The 20,160-nt window shown below is 43.1% G+C and overlaps 1 protein-coding gene across 1 annotated transcript in view; it reads left to right on the top strand.

Annotated features, from left to right (window-relative positions):
• Window positions 1–17,945, top strand: part of LOC130367286 (extracellular calcium-sensing receptor-like) — a 58,200-nt gene extending 40,255 nt beyond the window's left edge. The window contains exons 3-6 of the mRNA XM_056569691.1: window positions 2,212–3,039; window positions 12,553–12,780; window positions 14,979–15,102; window positions 17,023–17,945. Of these exons, the coding sequence (XP_056425666.1) occupies window positions 2,212–3,039; window positions 12,553–12,780; window positions 14,979–15,102; window positions 17,023–17,945 (2,103 nt within the window). The remainder of the gene's footprint in view (window positions 1–2,211; window positions 3,040–12,552; window positions 12,781–14,978; window positions 15,103–17,022) is intronic.
• The last annotated feature ends 2,215 nt before the right edge of the window (window positions 17,946–20,160 follow it).

The raw sequence follows: 20,160 nt of genomic DNA, 5'->3' as shown, positions 1-20,160 counted from the left end.
TAATTATCATGAAGCCTCTCCCAATTGCGATCGGCTTCATCATCATCAACAAGTATCTGCACGTCACTGATGTCCTCCTCAGGTTCCTCAACAGTGTCTGCTTCAGAACCCTGAATGCTGGAAACACCACCTCCCACGTCACTCTCCTCATCACTACTTGTCCGACCTAGCGGAGGAAATGGCGGATGTCTCCTCCACTTCTTGGCTGGGCAGTAGCTGCTGACTGTCCTCTATTAGATCTCCCTTACTGAATAGTGGAGCTGAACCCACTGCGTTAGATAATTCTTTAGGGGAGGGACCAGCATAGGACAGAGGCAATGGGAGAACAGGGTCTGCTCCTTGGCCATGCTAACTGAGGGTTGTGTCTGAGGAACCCACCGACTGTTGACTGGGGTGTCAGATGTCACTTGTGATGAAGTGGATGACCGTGTTAACCAATCGATGATGGCAGATGGGTTGCTGGTCGAGACATCACCACTAGCTGATACCAGGAGATCTTGCCTCTCGCTGTCAATCCTGCTTCCACTGGCCCCTAGTCTGCTACGACCTCTGCATGCTGAATTTAGGCATCTGCCTCTCCTCTGTACACGTCCAGGCACTTCTTTGCCTGACATTCTTATATGAGGGGAGTGCAATGTGATTCACTACGCTTAAAACAGTATTTGCTAGAACAGCAGCAGGTGTATACTTTTGGCTGGCCTTTTACAGTAACTAGGCCCTTGAGACTTTAACAGGTACAAAATAGTACACTACTTAGATGTAGGCATGTGGTATGTACCTATGAGGGCAGAAAAATGCCCTACTGTACGCTTAAATAATTATTTGTGTACAACACCAGATGGTGCGTACTTTTGCCTGGCCTTTCACATTATCTAGGCCCTTGAGACTTAAACAGGAACAAAATTGTACACCGCTTAGATGTACGTATGTGGTATTCACTTTTGAGGGCAGAAAAATGTGCTACAGTAAGCTTAAAAAATTATTTGAGTAAAACACCAACACCAGTGATTACTTTTGCCTGGACTTCCACAGTATGTAGGCCCTTTACTGATTAACAGGTACAAAACAGTACCCCACTTAGATGTAGGTATGTGGTATTCACTTATGAGGGGAGAAAAATGCGCTATAGTACGCTTAAAAAACATATTGGAGTAAAACACCAGCCGGTGATTACTTTTGCCTGGCCTTTCACAGTATCTAGGCCCTTGACAGATTAACAGGTACAAAATAGTACACTACTTAGGTGTAGGTATGTGGTATTCACTTATGAGGGCAGAAAAATGCTCTACAGTGCACTTAAAAATTTTATTTTTGCACAACACCAGCAGTACACAACAGTGCTGCAGCACAGTCACTGTGTACTAAACCCAAAACTGCACTCTCTCACAGACTATTAGGAATGGACTGCTGGGTATGTATTATACCGTCTACAGACTAGTATAACCCGCAGACCAGTTATTGTGGAACAAAAACACAAATTTTCCCTAAAAAATTATTTCTCCCTCCTCTGCTAACATTTCTGCAGCTGAGCCAGCTTGTTCAAAAGTATGAGGCAACACACAGCTCTCTGTCTCTCTCTGTAATACAATGCTTTGGACAGTGACTAGGAGGTTAAGTGCTGCAGTAAGAATTATTTTCTGTGCAAAAACTCACTGCTCTCTGGCAAACAGAAGGCTGAGGTGACTAGGAAGTGAAACGCTGCTTTTAAAAAGCTTTTCTGTGTAACACAGCTCTGTCCTCTCTCTCTCTGCAGTGTAAAGATTAAGTGACTGACCGGAATATGGCTGCTGATTATATAGGGCTGTGATATCACAGGGAGGACTGACTGCTGATAGGCTGCATCCTGCATGTGATTCAGGGTCATCCCGCCTACCCTTGTTCCGGCCTTCCCAGGATTCCTTTCCCCATGTCCTCACATGTTAATCTGCCATTTTAGATGCCCTGGTGCCTGGACCTCACTAAATGGAGTTTAATGAAGCGATTCCCACAATAAAAAAGCGGCGATATTCGCATTAGTTTCTAAACAATTTTTTCATGAGATTCGTAACCAATTCAGATTCATCAGCTTTGATTCTCTCATCCCTAGTCCCAATAGTAGGACACCCTAAGATGTGTTTATCATCTGGAAATCCTTCTAGCATAACAGTGCAAAAATCAGTTGTTTGCATTCCTATTGCCTTATATTTCATGTGCATTTTCTTTAATTTTCAGGTCAGTCCCTTTTCCAGTGTTTCCCTCTTAAGTAACAGGAAAATGTTTCCATCCTTCTTCAGGACTTTCCCGAGTGACAAGTTCCAGTCTAAAGGAATGGCTGAGCTTATTCTCAGCTTTGGCTGGACCTGGATTGGTCTTGTAGCTACTGACACTGATTATGGCCTTCAGGGAATTCAACCAATAAGGGAAGAAATAGTCAAGGCTGGAGCGTGTGTGGCCTTTATGGAATATATTCGCCTTGGCCAACCTGATTACAATGCCCCATATGTAGTGAAGACCATAAAAGAGTCCACAGCTACGGTTATAGTTGTTTTTGCTATTGGAGTTGATTTGGTTCCTATTTTGAATGAGATGGTGAAGCAGAATGTCACAGGGAAGATTTTCATTGGGAATGTGGGTTGGGCCAGGTCTTTGTTATTGTCCATAAGTGCTTATTCTACTATTTTATCTGGTAGTCTAAATTTGGCCTTCAATGATTATGTTGTCCCAGGATTAAGCCAATTTCTGGCCAAGATAGATCCATCTACAAATATAACATCACAGTGGACCAGGATGTATTGGGAGACAGTGTTCAACTGCAAATTTCTTCCTGAGAATCAAACTATTTCTTCAGAGAACCCAATAAAGATATGTACGGGATCAGAACGTCTAGAAGATATTAAGAACAATTCCAGCTATATGGCTGGCTTGCAATTGAATTATGCTATGTTTGCTGCAGTCCAGGTCATATCCACAGCGTTAGATGATCTGAAAAGCTGCAAAATAGGTGAAGGACCATTTTTTTATGGGACCTGTCCAAACACTTGGAACTTTAACCCATGGCAGGTAATAATATATACCGTATTTATCGGCGTATAACACGCACAGGTGTATAACATGCACCCCCATTTTAATAGAGAAATTTAAGTTAAAAAAAATACATATAAGATAAATGACAGACTAAATGCCACATCATCCCTCTAACTTTGATTTTGCCTGAACTTCAGTTTGGTCCCCCCTTCCAGTGCCACATCATTCCTCCCCTTTTATCAGCCCCTGTGCCACATTTACACCCATCCCCCCCCCTCCTTACCCTCTCATCATTCCCCCACTGTCTCATCATGCCCCACTGTTCATCATGCCCCCCTGCCCATCATGCCCCCCTGCTCATCATGCCCCACTGCTCATCATGGCCCCCTGCTCATCATGCCCCCCTGCTCATCATGCCCCCCTGCTTATCATGCCCCCCTGCTCATCATGGCCCCCTGCTCATCATGGCCCCCTGCTCATCATGGCCCCCTGCTCATCATGCCCCCCTGCTCATCATGGCCCCCTGTTCATCATGGCCCCCTGCTCATCATGGCCCCCTGCTCATCATGGCCCCCTGCTCATCATGCCCCCCCTGCTCATCATGCCCCCCTGCTCATCATGCCCCCCTGCTCATCATGCCCCCCTGCTCATCATGCCCCCCTGCTCATCATGGCCCCCTGCTCATCATGGCCCCCTGCTCATCATGCAAAAATAGGCGTTTTACCAACAAAAAACAAAAAAACACTCAAAGTACTTTCAAAATTACTCGAGAAAAAGTGTGAGTTTGCCTCACACAATAACCGACAGCCAAGAGGTCGAGTGAAATTCAAAAAATTTAGTAATTTCTAACAAGGGACTGTTTGCCATTGTGCTTTTTGTGAAAGTAACTTGTTTTATAACCTGAAAATATTTTGTACAGTTCAACACTTTTATGAATAAAATATTGAATGCTATTGTGATAGTTAATGTTTAATTTTTTTTTCATTTTAACAAATTTTGCAATATTAGGTTTAAATCATTTTAACACCCAAGATGATAAACAAGGATAATTGTAATGTTTGAAAAATGATAACACATGAATACTTTTAATTCATGAAAACATTTTTAAACAAACAAGTCTAAACCATTTTGACTCACACAACTAATTTCTTTAGCTCGGAGTTTGTGCGACACAATTCACTAGTGCACCACAAAAAACGTCCACTCTTAGTAATCAGGGCCAATATGTGTATGTATGTGTGTATGTGTATGTGTGTATGTTCCAGCATCACATCCAAACGGCTAAAGATATTAACATGAAACTTGGCCACATGTTACTTATGTGTCAACAACAAACATAGGATAGGTAATTTAACCATTACTCAGCCCCACTTACCAGGGTTGGGGTTTTTGTTTAAAGTCCCAAACAGGTCTATGGGAAATATATGTTACTTCATAACTTCCAAATGGCTGGAGATATTTTGATAATACTTGGTCACATGTATCACAGTTATGTCCACTTAAAATATAGGATAGTTAATTTAACCTTTAACTACCCCCATTTGTGAGGGTCGGGGTTTTTGTTTAAAGTCCCATGTAAATCTACGGGAAATGTAGGTTTCCCCATAACTTCCGTACAGCAGGAAATATTTCTGTAATACCTAGTACACATATTACTTATATGCAAAATAAAAATATATGATAGTTAGATTAACCCTTACCTACACCCTTATATAAAAGATGTTTTTTGTTTCAAGTCCCATGCAAGTATATGGGACTTTCAGTACCTTACTCCACAAGCTCCGCTCTGCATCTCCTGGTGAATGTGTTAGTCCGGCTTGCAAGCCACACCCCATCACGCAAAGACACGCCCACTGTTTAATCCCCACCCTTTTTATTCTCTACCCTTTTTGCGCATCAGTCTGGCTTGCAAATCACGCTCAGTCCCACAAAGTCATGTCCCCTTCTATTTTTAGCTTAAAATATCTTCATCACAAATCAGTCCCACCTGAGGACAGGATATGAGGATGGGACATAAGGACAGGATATGAGGATGGGACATAAGGACAGGATATGAGGATGGGACATAAGGACAGGATATGAGGATGGGACATAAAGACAGGATATGAGGATGAGACATAAGGACAGGATATGAGGACAGCATATGAGGATGGGATATGAAGTCGGGGCCACAATGGTGGAGAAATGGGGAATAAAATGTCGATAATAGTTGGCGAATCCCAGGAAGCGTTGGATAGCACAGAGTCCAGAAGGGCGTTGCCAATCCAAAACCGCCGACAGTTTATCTGGATCCATTTGAAGCCCTTGGCCAGAGACTAGGTAACCTAGGAAGGGAAGACTGTTGCATTGAAAGAGACATTTTTCAAATTTAGTGTACAGCTGGTTTTCACGGAGTCTTTGGAGCACTTGACGGACATGACGACGGTGTTCCTCTAAGTTAGAGGAAAAAATCAAGATGTCATCCAAGTAGACCACAACACAGGTATACAATAAGTCCCGAAAGATCTCATTAACAAAGTCCTGGAAGAGTGCAGAGGCGTTGCAGAGCCCAAAGGCCATAACTAGATATTCAAAATGTCCATCTCTGGTATTGAAAGCCATCACCTTTACGGATGCGAATAAGATTATACACGCCCCTTAAGTCCAGTTTAGTGAAGATACTTGCTCCGCGTAGACAGTCAAAGAGTTCGGAGATCAAAGGCAGGGGATAGTGGTTTTTGATGGTAATCTTGTTTAAACTGCGATAGTCAATACATGGGCGTAAGGATCAATCCTTTTTAGAAACAAAGAAGAACCCCGCTCCAGCAGGGGATAAAGATTTCAGAATAAAACCTCTCTTTAGGTTCTCCTGGATATACTCTGACATGGCTTGAGTCTCTGGGGCTGACAGAGGGTAAATCCTTCCACGGGGCGGAGTGGTACCAGGAAGAAGGTCAATGGGACAATCATAAGGTCTATGAGGAGGTAAGACCTCTGCTTGCTTTTTGCAGAATACATTTGAATAGTCCTGGTAAGCCTTGGGAAGGCCCGGTAAAGAAGAAGCCTCAGGGGTTTGACTAGTGGAAGCAGATGTGAGACATTGCTTGTGACAAGAAGGACCCCAACTTTTGATCTCCCCGGTGGTCCAGTCGAGGGTAGGAGCATGACGGTGCAGCAACGGCAAGCCAAGAAGAACTTCAGAGGTGCAGTTAGGCAGAACGAAAAATTCAATTTTTTCATGGTGAAGTCCAATGCTCATGGGCAGGTGTTCAGTGCGGTAGCGCACAGTGCAGTCCAATTTCTCTCCGTTTACTGAAGAGATAAAGAGCGGCTTGACGAGACGGGTTACTGGAATACTGAACCTATTAACGAAAGAGGCCAAGATAAAGTTTCCTGCAGAACCTGAGTCCAAGAAGGCCACTGCTGAGAAGGAGGAGTTGGCAGAAGGAGAAATCCGCACAGGTACAGTCAGACGTGGAGAGGCAGAATTCACACCAAGTGTCGTTTCATCCTTGTGAATTAGGTGCGTGCGTTTCTCCTGATGCGGAGGGCGGATAGGACAGTCTTTTAGGAAATGTTCGGTACTAGCACAGTACAGGCACAAATTCTCGTTTCGGCGGAGAGTCCTCTCTTGTAGGGTCACGCAAGACCGATCCACTTGCATAGCCTCCTCGGCGAAAGGCACAGGAACAGATTGCAAAGGACGTTGGAAGAGAGGGGCCTGGGAGAAAAACCGTCTGGTGCGAACAAGATCCTTTTCCTGACAAAGTTCCTGGCGTCTTTCCGAGAAACGCATGTCGATGCGGGTGGCAAAATGGATGAGTTCTGTCAGATTAGCAGAAATTTCTTGTGCGGCCAGGACATCTTAGATATTACTGGATACGCCTTTCTTGAAGGTCGCGCAGAGGGCCTCATTATTCCAGGATAGCTCTGAGGCGAGGGTGCGGAACTGGATGGCGTATTCACCCACAGAAGAACTCCCTTGGACAAGGTTCAACACAGCAGTCTCGGCTGAGGAAGCCCAGGCTGGCTCCTCAAAAACACTACGTACTTCAGAGAAGAAGGACTGGATAGTAGCGGTGGCAGGATCGTTGCGGTCCCAAAGCGGTGTGGCCCATGACAAGGCCTTTCCAGACAGGAGACTGACCACGAAAACCACCTTAGATCGTTCAGTAGGGAATAGGTCCGACATCCTCTCCAGATGTAGGGAACACTGGGACAAGAATCCACGGCACAGTTTAGAGTCCCCATCAAACTTGTCTGGAAGAGACAGGCGGAAACTGGGAGCAGCCACTCGCTGTGGAGGAGATGCAGGAGCTGGCGGAGGAGATGATTGCTGTAGTTGCGGCAGAAGCTGTTGCAGCATAACGGTCAGTTGAGTCAGCTGCTGTCCTTGTTGCGCGATCTGCTGTGATTGCTGGGCGACCACGGAGGTTAGGTCAGCGACACTAGGCAGCGGGACCTCAGCGGGATCCATGGCCGGATCTACTGTCAGGATCCGGACTGGTATGCAGAGAGGACACTGGAGGTGGATCCTCTGTATCAGTGAGGTGATGGCGTGGGCCGTACCAGGGGAACGGAATCTAAGGGGTTACTGGTTTTCACCAGAGCCCGCCGCAAAGCGGGATGGACTTGCAGCGGCAGGTAACCCCCAGGTTGTTCCACCCGATAGCGACTCAACCCCACTGACAGCTGAGACAGGCACGGTACACAGGGATAAGGCAAGAGCAAGGTCGGACGTAGCAGAAGGTCAGGGCAGGCAGCAATGGTTCGTAGTCAGGGGCAACGGCTCTGGATACACAGGCTTGGGAGACACAAAACGCTTTCTCAGGGCACTAGGGCAGCAAGATCCGCAAGGACAGGAAGGGGAAGTGGGTTTTATAAGGAATGGGAGTGATTAACAACTGATTGTGCCAGGCACCAATTAGTGGTGCACTGGCCCTTTAAGTTTCAGAGAGCCGGTGCGCGCGCGCCCTAGAGAGCGGGGCCGCACGCTCCGGGACATGACAGCAGGGGAACAGGACAGGTGAGACAAATGGGATGCGACCCATGGGCGGGCGCGTCTCGCTACGCGGATCGCATCCCCGCCGGCAGTAACAGTGCAGCGCTCCCGGTCAGCGGGTCTGACCGGGGCGCTGCAGACAGAAGAACGCCGCGAGCGCTCCGGGGAGGAGCAGGGACCCGGAGCGATCGGCGTAACAATTAAAATTTAATTATATGGTTCCTGAACTGGTGATGCTGACATGCATGGGTTGTGTGTGCGTAGACCTGGCTGAAACTGCTAGCAGAACATGCCATAGTGGCTTACTAGAGGAAAAATAGTAGTAGTCTGCGTAAAGCAACAGGTTGTGACACTTTAAAATTAATTCAAATTTGGCCAGCCAGGTGACCAAGGCCTGGCTGGCTGCAGGGAGGTTGCAACAGCAACCTTCAGCATGTCAGAGTGGCAGCCCCGGCCTGGCTGGAAGTAGCCAGTTGCCAACAAAAGAAACTGTAATTAATTTGAATTTTACTGGCAGAGGTTGAGTAGCGTTGACTCTGCGGAGAGCGGAGACTGGACCCCCGTTCATTCAATTTGAAATTGGCCAGCAGCCCTGGCTGGCTGCACGTTGTTTGCAAAAGCAAGGGCAATAAAGTTGAATTTTGCCCCAGCCAGCCAGGTGGCACAGGCCTGGCTGGAAGTAGCCAGTTGCTACTTAATTTGGCCAGCAGCCCTGGCTGGCCGCAGGGTGTTTGAAAAAATGTCCATGATTAGCTGCCAATCCCTTAGCTGTTAATCCGACTGGTTCCAGAAATTGTCTTGCTCTTGCATGGGAAAGCCGGTTATCGCTTTGTGCTGCTAATAGAGACGATCCAACATGTGTAAAGTGTTGGAACGTCGCAAATAAGGCAGTTTTGTGAAATAGTGTTTTGGAGCTGTAGGGGAAGCAAGTCATGTTTAAAAGCATACGAACGGCTAAACCCGGACCAGTTGCCAAGAAATGTTTTACTATAAGGTTTAGCCCGTGTGCCAAACAGGGAGAGTGTGTCATGCTACCTAGACGCAGCGCTGTTTGTGCCGTTATCGGTAACAACATTTCCCAATGTCAGCTCATGAGTTGGGAACCAGTATGAAACCTCTTGTTGCAGATAGGGCAGCAGTTCCTCCGCCGTGTGGCTTTTCTGGCCCAGGCTCAGCAGGTCTAACACAGCATGGCAACACTTGATTTTGCAGCAATGAAAGGAGAGTGGGGGAGGAGAAGGAGAATAAGCTACGCTTTTTCCCGTGAGGGGCAAGATGTCCGTGGAGGATAGGCGCAACTGTGGAGGTGACACTACAATTTCCTGGCCTCGTTACGGTGGAGCCGCGTTCTGCAGAATGTTGACCTAGTGGGCCGTAAAAGACATGTATTACCCCTGGCTGTAGTTACTACAACACAAATCAACAGTGGCATGCACTGTTCTGCACACAGACAAGTTAATGGAGTGGCCCACCCTCTTCGCTACATGCTTGTGCAAAGTGGGGACAGCTTTCTTTGCAAAATAATGGCAACTAAGTACACGCCACCTGAGCTGGGCACACTCCGTTATTTGCCAAAAGGCCGTGGAGTCCAGAAGATGGTATGGGAGGGTCTGCATCACCACCAACTTGGTCAGGTACAAATTGAGTTGCACTACAACAGGATGACTGGGAGAATACTGTTGTCTGGAGGACATGGATTCCCCAATATATAACTAACGGGATCAGGGAGGAGCAGGTCACCACACAGAGGAGGCAATTCCCAAAAATGTGCTTCCTGTGGAAGAGACCTGGCTGTTAGACAGTTGGGATGGATGTGGAGGATCATCAGTAGCAGCAGCTTTTTCCTTACATTGTGGGGCCTCTTGACTGTCCCACGCGGCCTTGTGGTGACATTCCATATGCCTACGTAGAGACGTGGTTCATACACTCTTACTTTCTGTTTACAGAGATGACATACTGCCATGTTTTCTGCATCAGGGACTGCACCATCTGACTGTGCCTCTCCTATGGATGGTTTTTAATGGAACCTGAACATGCAGCTATATTGCTTTCACCTGAGCTCATCACACCTGCAGCCCTACATCTGTTACGTTTCAGTTTTTTTCCCTACCTTGGCTACGCTCTTCTTTTCTGACACTGCCACTACCCTCCTGCTCTGAACACATTAGCTAGTGCCCAGGTGGTTCCCACGTCCTGTCCAACATTACATCATCATTGATGTCAAACTACTCATTGTCCACACCTCTCTGCATGAACTTCTTGGGCCCCTTACTCCCCATCAGCAAAGCCACCTCGATGCCTTACAGTATCCCCACATGCCTACCAGCACCAGTCCAGCTTGTGCTGGGCTCGACCACTGATTCCACCTCCACCACCTCGCCAACACACTCCAATGCAACTCCTCCTCATGGCTAGTGCTATCCTTCTGCATAGCAGCGGCGGGAGCCAAAGCCAGAGATGAGGAAGCATAGCTTCTAGGAAGGACCTTTCCACTTCCCCATGTGAGAGTAGATACAAAGGAATTCACTGACTGGTGGATCAGTGTCAGATTGTCAGAGTCTTCCTCTTCAGAAGAAGAAGAAGCCGGATCATACTGTAAAACCAGATAACCTCTCTCAGGCAGTGAGAACTTGAGATGGCTGACATGGCTACCACACTACTCCTGGCTGCTGTTACCACTACCTGTGCTAGTACTGCCATGAACATTCTTACTGGCAGAGAACATGGCAGGGGCATTCTGCCCTCTACCATGTCTACCAATTCGTTTTCCCAAGATGTTTTTTTTGGTTACTTTCATCCTTTTTGGGCGCATTTTCACCAACCTACTTGTCAAATTTTCAACTCTTTGAATGCTTTTTGCTTAGCAGAGATGACAGCCTAATAAATTTAAGGAACATTATTAAATGCACCAGAACTGTATAACACTACAGGCCAGATACGTGTAACTTTAACATGCTTTTTGCGTCCCAGGGATGACAGCACAATAAGTACTGAAGGTGTTTGCGTAACAATATTAAATGCATCAGAACCGTATATCACTACAGGCTAGATACTTGTTACTTATAGGGGTACTGTGGTGGAAAATAATTCATTTTAAGTCAACTGGTGCCAGAAAGCTATACAGATTTGTAAATTACTTCTATTAAAAAATCTTAATCCTTCCAGTACTTATCAGCTGCTGTATACTACAGAGAAAGTTCTTTTCTTTTTGAATTTATTTTCTGCCTGTCCACAGTGCTCCCTGCTGACACATCTGTCCATGTAAGGAACTGTCCAAAGCAGGAGCAAATCTCCATAGCAAACCTCTCCTAATCAGGACAGTTCTTGACAAGGACAGAGGTGTTAGCAGAGAGCACTGTGGACAGACAGAAAAGAAATTCAAAAAGAATCCTCTGTAGTATACAGCAGCTCATAAGTACTGGAAGGATTAAGATTTTTTTAATAGAAGTAAATTACAAATCTAAAAAAGAAAAAAAGGTTGGTACAGCTCACAATGTACTACTGTCAGAGGAATCTGGGCAATCACTTATACCCGAAGTGATGAAATAATCTAAATATGTTGTGCAAAAATAGCTGAAACCTCAAGGATAGTATAAACTCAATATAAAAATGATTTATATTGATTTTATCACTGCTTATTTAATATACTATATTTGCCATTTATTCTTCCTCCCACAAGGGCCCTGTGTGAGGAATATATCCAATAAAAATTTGACATCTAATAAAATATTTGTTTAATTGAAGCACGGTCTCGTAAATATATTTTTCTAAAAAAAAAAAAATACTACCCTTGAGGTTTGGGCTATTTTTGCACAACATAAATTACAAATCTGTTTAACTTTCTGGCACTTTCTGGTTGATTTAAAATAAATTGTTTTCCACCAGGTGGCAGAGAAAACATGTCTGTTCATGCTGTCTGCTCACATCTCCCCTAGCATTAGCAAAACTACAACTGCCAGCTTGTCCTCACTGACAGTAGCGGGACACAAGCTGACACAGCTGTCAATCAAGGAAGTGTGTCCATGACATAGGTGATGACTCATGGACACAGCAGGACTAGTATGTGTCCAAGCAGGCAGGGGGGGGGGCAGTTGTTTGACTGGCTTATTCAGTATGAAATACTGAACATTTTCTAATGAAAGCAGTTGCAAAACCTATTGGTTATACATGCCTTACAACGTAATAAAAGTTTTTGTATCTTACAGTGCCCATTTAAATGCATCATAACCATATAACACTAAAGGCTTTGAATAAACGACAGAAACAGAACAAGGTAAAAACTAAATAGGACAGAACTAATAATCCATGGCTATACAAAGTACAAAGACGTATATAGCAAAGCAAATTTAAAAAAGCAGCAAGGGCTAAAAGTCTCTAGAGGCCTGAAATAACCCCTCCTAGCTGCCTATTGGTCTAAGACTGTAACTCTTTCCTAACTAGGAAATAAATATACACAGACTGGTCTCATACATTCATTACACTGCTTTTAGTGTCATTTCTGTCATATCAAATTATTATTCAGAATAACATCATTGATATTTTTTATTCTAATCTTTTTCCCACTACAGCTCACTTACTATATACGGAGGGTCCGGCTTAACATTAATGTGGAGAATGAGAAATATTTCGATGAGAATGGGGATCCTCCTGCAGTCTACCACATCATTAACTGGCAGCTGAAGGCAGACGGGACCCTGACACAGATTAAGATTGGCGGCTATAACAGTAAAGCCCCTTCTTCTCAGACTTTGACCATGGATACAAGTCTGATTGCATGGAAGCTGGGGAGTAAACAGGTGGGTAAAAATACTAAGGGGGAAATTTATCAAAATCTGTCCAGAGGAAAAGTTGCTGAGTTGCCAATAGCAACCAATCAGATCGCTTCTTTCATTTTGCAGAGGCCTTGTTAAAAATGAAAGAAGCGATCTGATTGGTTGCTATGGGCAACTCATCAACATTTCCTCTGTACAGATTTTGATAAATCTCCCCCTAAAAGTAGAAATATTTACAAGAGCTGGATGGGGATGTCATAGGTTTCTCAAAATGCATCACATTTAAAGGGGTATTCAGGAGAAAAACAATTTTTTTAAATCAATTGTTACTTCTATTTAAAAATCCTAATCCTTCAGCTGCTTTATGCTTCACAGGAAGTTATTTTCTTTTTAAATGTCTTTTCTGTCTGACCACAGTGCTCTCTGCTGACACCTCTGTCTTTTTCAGGAACTGTCAAGAACAGGATAGGTTTGATATGGTGATTTGCTCCTGCTCTTGAAAGTTCCTGAGACAGACAGAGGTGTCAGCAGAGAGCACTGTGATCATATAGAAAATAACTTCCTGTGGAGCATACAGCAGCTGATATGTAATGGAAGGGTTGAGATTTTTAAATAGAAGAAACCTACAAATCTGTTTAACGTTCTGACACCAGTTGATTAAAAAAAAAAAAATCACTGGAGTACCCCTTTAAGAAACGTCAACACTTTTACTGGCAAAACGAAAACTATGAGCTCTCCAGTGTCTTCTGCTGCTTCCAGACCAAGAAGTAAATAATAAAACAACTCCTATCAAAGTTAATGTATGAGTAGTAAGCAGTGATCTGGAAAAGGACAAAGCAGGAAGGACAAAGGAGGGAAAAGCGAATGACACAACAAAGGAGGTGTGGGAGAGGAGGCCTGGCAGTATTGCTGACAGGTGATGGCTGGCAAATTTTAGCCTGGATGGCAACAATACAGCACTTGTCCATCTGTACATGGTTAACATAATTTTTCCTGCATCATACTATATGTATATCGGGACATATGCCCCAGATTCCTTGGAGGGGATGATCATTACACTACTGGCAGCCATGGCCTTAGCATCTACTGGGGCACCAGCCTGGGGGCATATGCCCTACTGTCCCCTGTCCCAACCCTCCTCCGAGTGCTGACTGAAGAGGGATGGAGAAATAAAAGGAAATAAGGACAAGAAGAAAGTGAATGACACATGGGTGGAGAGATGCAAGCAAAAGGGAAGGTGACCAGGTCCCTTTTGCCATTACTATAAAAGACACATTGTAGGTGGAGGCCCTCTTATATATTGTGCTGGTGGCCAAGATTTTCAAGTTAAACCTCTAGAGAAATAGATGTGGAAAGAGAGGTGGATAGAAAAGGAGATTATAGAAGCAGGACAACAAAGTTGTTGGTACAGTAAGTGATAGGAGAAAACAGTAAAGGGGATGGGGAGAAAATTACGAAAGGAAAGAGGAAGAAGAGTGTGAAGAAAAAAGAGATGAAGGAGGGAAACAGGGAGGAAGTAAAAGAACGAAGGAACTGGGTAAATGGGAAATGGGTAAGGAATGAAAGTGGGAGAGAGGGAGGGAGTAAAGGATAAAGAAACGATGGAGGGAGAGAGAAGAAGTGAGGCAGGAAAGCGAGGGAATGACGAAGAGAGAAAAATTAAGAGATACAGTGAAGGAAGGAGGAATAGAGATGTAGAGTTAGAGTTGGCAGTAGAGTATCGTAAGAAGAAGACAGTTCAGGTGGGGAAGAGTAGGAGGAAAAAAGAGAGTAAAAATGAAGTGACTGAGTGAAGGAATGAAGGAGTGAGAGATTGAGTGATAATTGAAGGAAGAAGTAAATGACTTAGCAAAGAAATGGAGTGAAGGATGGAGAGAGGAGATTGTAAGGAGTGTGGGGTGGTGGACATCATAGAAAGATGAAGAAAAGGAATGTAAGTGAGAGGCAATTATCCTTGACATTGATACTCCACCCACCCCTTATTCACCTATAGAGTAAATTCCTGATTTATTATATATTTTTAATAAGATAATTTAACAATAAAATATAAAGTCACAAGTTGAATGGACACAGCTCTCCCTAGTTTATTCTACTTACTCCATTTACTTTTATGGTCTTTTATGCTATGTGGACATTATATGATATCACTTATATGGAATCTAAACAAAGTGATTTGAACTTTCTAGTGATAATTCATAAAATTAAATGTTTAATGTTCCCAGGTCCCTTCCTCAGACTGTAGTGACAGGTGCATCGTGGGATTCAGGAAGGCCCCTCTGCAGGGGAAACCGACATGTTGTTACGCCTGTGTTCCATGTCTACAGGGGGAGATCTCAAATCAGACAGGTAATATTCAGCAACAAAATATATATGTCTCCTAAAAGATAATTTTTCCCTCAACCCAAACTCCCTTACTCATTTCCAAAATTTAGAAAGGGGTTTTCTTAGGGTGATATTTCTTCTCAAATGTTTCTAATGCTTTTAATACACTTCTTTAGGATAAGCCATCAATATACAGTATAACCGATAGGGAACTACTCCAATCTACAGAACAAAGGAATTGTGTCAGTCACTGGAGCAGCCATTGATTTTTTTTTTTTTTTATACTTTTACACCTATCGGCCTTGGTTATTTATTATGGGTGATGCCCAGTGAATGATTCACACACCTTTATTTCGGGTGTTGACAAGATTTCCATGTTATGTTTTTAAATGTTTTCAACTGACATTGTTTTTTGGCACCAATTTTTTGTTGATTTTGTGTGGTTTATTTCCTTTGCATTTTCTAGTAAATATTTGTCTTCCTGTCCTTCATGGAATATGTAGCTCTGGTGTTGACATTGTACTTGCATTTGGTATAATGTAAATTATTATGTAAAGGAAGAGGCGAGTTATGATATATTTCCTCCCCATTCTGGACTATTTTCTATACATGACTTTGTTAAGACATTAAGACAATTAGCAGAGATATAGGATCTTGCAATATATTTTAGGAGGAAGAACTTGAAACAAGTTTACTGTGTGGGAAATATATTGTAACACTTAGCTTGGCGAGTAGGAATTCTATCAATATGGATAAGCAATTATTTAATGCTTTGATAGATTATGAGTCTTGATTCTTCTGCTTGATTCTTCTCACAATATCCTAAAACTATAATCTCAATGTCGAGATAATTAATTATTTTATTTAATTAATTTATTTGCCAATCTAAAGGGTATAATTCCATCCACATTATTCCAATTAGTCTTAATTAAATGGAATACCATTTTTGTGTCTCTTACCAAAAATTTGTAAGAACCTTACTTCTGCTCTGAGGAACACTGAACGGTCCATCTCATCGTCAGGGACAGCCATTTTTCTGGTACCGTTTGATCAGTCCGACTTGCAGGGATCTACATGGCTTCCATCTTGTGGACCTCTTTCCTTTGTCTTCTCTAGAGTACAGCCCTCAGCACAGAGAGTCTCCTATCTCCAGTTCCCAGTTAGAGCAGTTCAGACTTCAGTCTCAGCTCTTCAGTATCAGCCTTCTAACATCTGGTTTACCAGACTTTTTAATTAGTTAGACACAACCTCCTAAATTGGAATTCCCCAATGAATCTAGGTTGGGCGTGTACATATGGTAATGACTATGACATCACCTTACTACCCAGAATGCACTGAGCACATCACGCATAATGCCTTTCCTGTCAGTGTAATGTCAACTACCCATCCACTAGGGGTTGCTATTGCATAAGCAATTAGCATAATTACCATTAAGGGTTAACTTGTCAATAATTGGTCTTAAACCAACATTCCACACTTTGACGAATGGACCAATAATTAACAAACAGGGATTACTTTTGACGTCTATAAGTAATCAAAACCTGGATTCTCATAGACATAGAGTCTCCAATTAGACAATTTAACTTATTGAAGAGATAAGAGTTTGATGTAGGTCTCTTTCACAGATGTGTGAATGTTTTAGAGAATGTAACCAGACCCCTTATCAGTCTCTTGTCTAAACACCATAAATAAGCTGAAGATACAAGCAGCATTGTACTCCCAGACTGGCATTTATACACAGAAGGACTTTAGAATTAATTTTGGTCTATGTCAGAACATACACAAAATGGCTGACATCATGCTATTATGCTATGAAACATATTAAAACATAGTGATTCATTTTTGAGGTATCCAAAATACATGACAAATGTACACCACTGGATACACTGTACCACAAAAAATATCATAAGTCCCTATAAACAATATGTTATTTTTTTATTTTAGATTCCTTGAACTGCTTTAGATGTCCATGGGACCAATGGCCAAATCCTGAAAAATCCAGGTGCCTCCCTAAACCCACAGAGTGCCTGTCTTATGAAGATATACTAGGAGCCAGCCTAGCTGCTATCAGTATAATGTCTTCGATATTTACAGCTCTTATCTTAAGGCTTTTTTTCAGTCGCAGGAATACTCCACTTGTGAAAGCCAGCAATTACTCCCTAAGTTGTCTTCTACTCATGTCCCTCAGTCTCTGCTTTTTCTGCTCCTTAGGATTTATTGGTTACCCTGATCATGATAAATGTCTTCTACGTCAGGTGTCTTTTGGTCTGGTATTCACTCTCTGTGTTGCATGTATATTGGCCAAGACGATCATGGTGGTTTTTGCTTTCATGGCCACAAGACCTGGGAGCAGTCTAAGAAAATGGACCAACCTAAGAGTCTCCTACTCAATCATTTCTATCTGCGTCCTTCTACAATTATTATTGTGTATCACTTGGATATCAGTGGCTCCTCCATTCCCACAATTCAACACTGAAGATAAACCAGGACTTATTATAGTCGACTGTAATAATGGGTCACCCATCGCCTTCTGGGCCATGCTGGGCTATCTATTTCTTCTGGCTACTATTAGTTTTATAGTGGCCTTCTTGGCAAGAAAACTTCCAGACAGTTTTAATGAAGCCCAGTTTATAACATTTAGTATGTTGGCCTTTCTGTGTGTTTGGATATCTTTTATTCCAGCCTATCTCAGTGCCCAGGGTAAATATACAGTCTCCATGGAGGTATTCGCCATCCTGGCCTCTAGTTGGGCATTGTTGATTTGTATGTTTTTACCCAAATGTTTCATTTTACTGTTCAGACCAGAGATGAATTCCAAAGAATATCTCACGATGAGGAATAAGGATAAAGAGACAACAAGCAGATAATAGACCGAATAAACCTTCAGAAATATAATGTATACAATTCTTAGAATAGCTAAAAAAAATGATCTTATTATTCTGGATTCATCCTAGAAATCGATTTATATAATAATTTACTATTTTAAATATGGCCTAACTTTAACAGTAACATAGTTTGTGAGGTTAAAAAAAAAGACAAGAGTCCATCGAGTTCAATCTAAAACCCTATTGTGTTGATCGAGAGCAGGCTGAAGCCAATTTTGCCATGACAGAGGGAAAAAATTCCTTTTTGACCCCAATGTGGCATCAGAATAAATCCCTGGATCAACGTTCTATCCCCATAGATCTAGTATCCACAATCTGTAATGTTGTATTTTTCCAGAAAAACATCCAGACCTCCGTTGAACTTGTTTATTGAGTCAGACACCACTACATCTTATGGCAGAGAGTTCCATAGTCTCACTGCTCTTACAGTAAAGATTTCCTGTCTGTGGTGATGGTGAAATCTTCTTTCCTCTAGACAGAAGAGGATGCCCCCTTGTCACGGTTACCGACCTAGGTATAAAAAGATCACTATAAAGATCTATGTATTGTACATTCATATATTTGTACATTGTGATCAAATTGCCCCAAAGACATAATTTCTCCAAACTAAATAACCCCAAGTGATAACCTGTCTTGGTCCTGTAATCGTCCCAAACCATTATTATCTTTGTTGCCCTCCTCTGCACTCTCTCCAATTCAGTCATATCCTTCTTATGTACAGGTGCCTAAATGTCTGTAATTTTAACGGCATATCATAATCTAATTATGACTCATGAAATATGGTCATAACAAATTATTTAAAATAACTTAAAAAGTGAAAATTATAAAATTATCAAAAGTATACCCCAGTGAATTGCAGACAAGTATAAACGATACAATTCACATCTAAGTTGACAATTTCTCAGATATGTTAATGTTTTTGTTTTTTTTTTGAGGATATGAGATGACTAAAGGGGTAGTCTATGGGAGGGGGCATGACCCTTTCCATAGACTTGCATTGAGGGGGTGGGGTGTGAAGTCCCACGGGGGGCGGAGTTGTGACACCACGATACTCCGGCCCCGTGGTCATCACCCTGCACACTCGGAGCCTCCAGCGCTGCGGAGAGCTCGCAAAGGTGGGTGCTGAATGACAGATTGTGGGGGTCCCCAGCGGCAGGTCCCCGGCAGTCAGACATCTCATCCCCTATCCTTTGGATAGGGAATAAGATGTATAAGGGCCGGAGTACCCCTTTAATGTTAAGGAAGTAGTTTTGCAATGCAAAATAAAATAATACACAGCTACTATAAAATGATACAGATTTCTTGGTTATAGGTAATAAACATTAATGAGTAAGTAAAAGCAATGATATATTTAACCTCTTGGGAACACAGGATGTATGCAAATGCCCTGCATCCCTGATCCTTGAGGACTCAGGGCGTAACTGTACGCCCTGTTCGGGTATAACAGGTTTAAACCATTCTCAACGGCAGAGAACGGGTTAAACCCTGTGGGTCCTGGTTGCTACGGGCAGCCAGGACCCACGGCTAATGCCAGGCATGGCCGATCAGGCCGATGCCCGGCATTACCCCTTTAGACAACGCAATCAAAGTTGATTGCGGCATCTAAAAAGAAAGTAAAAGAATCCCGGGAGCTTTGCGGAGCTGATCCGGACTATCTCGACAAAATCGCGATGTCCCCATCAGCTTATCGGACTACGGGAGGGTCCTCATCTGCCTCTCTGTTGTCTGATCGACAGCAGCAGATCGCCGGTTACACTGATCAGTGCTTTGCAATGGCATAGAAGATTGCATGTTTTAGCCCCCAGAAATGGATGGCAACAAAGCGCTGGAGAGTTCTGAAGTGGCCAACAATGAGTCCAGATCTAAATCTTATTGAACACCTGTGGAGATATCTTAAAATTGCAATAAGAGAGACCTGGAGCAGTTTGTAACGGAAGAGTGGTCCAACATTCCGGCTGAGAGGTGTAAGAAGTTTATTGATGGTTGTAGGAAGCCACTGATTTCAGTTATTCTTTCCAAAGGGTGTGCAACCAAATATTAAGTTAAGGGTGGCAATAATTTTGTCCAGCCCATTTTTGGAGTTTGGTGTGACATTATGTCCAATTAGCTTTTTCCCTCCTGATTTTGGTTTAGTTCCAATACACACAAATATGGACATTTATCAACGGGTTTAGTCAGGTTTTCTTTACTATAATTG

The sequence above is a fragment of the Hyla sarda genome, chromosome 4 (assembly GCF_029499605.1).
Source record: "Hyla sarda isolate aHylSar1 chromosome 4, aHylSar1.hap1, whole genome shotgun sequence".
In the NCBI taxonomy this organism is placed as follows: Eukaryota; Metazoa; Chordata; class Amphibia; order Anura; family Hylidae; genus Hyla; species Hyla sarda.
The sequence above is the reverse complement of the archived record's forward strand: the minus strand, read 5'-3'. Positions and strand labels throughout refer to the sequence as shown.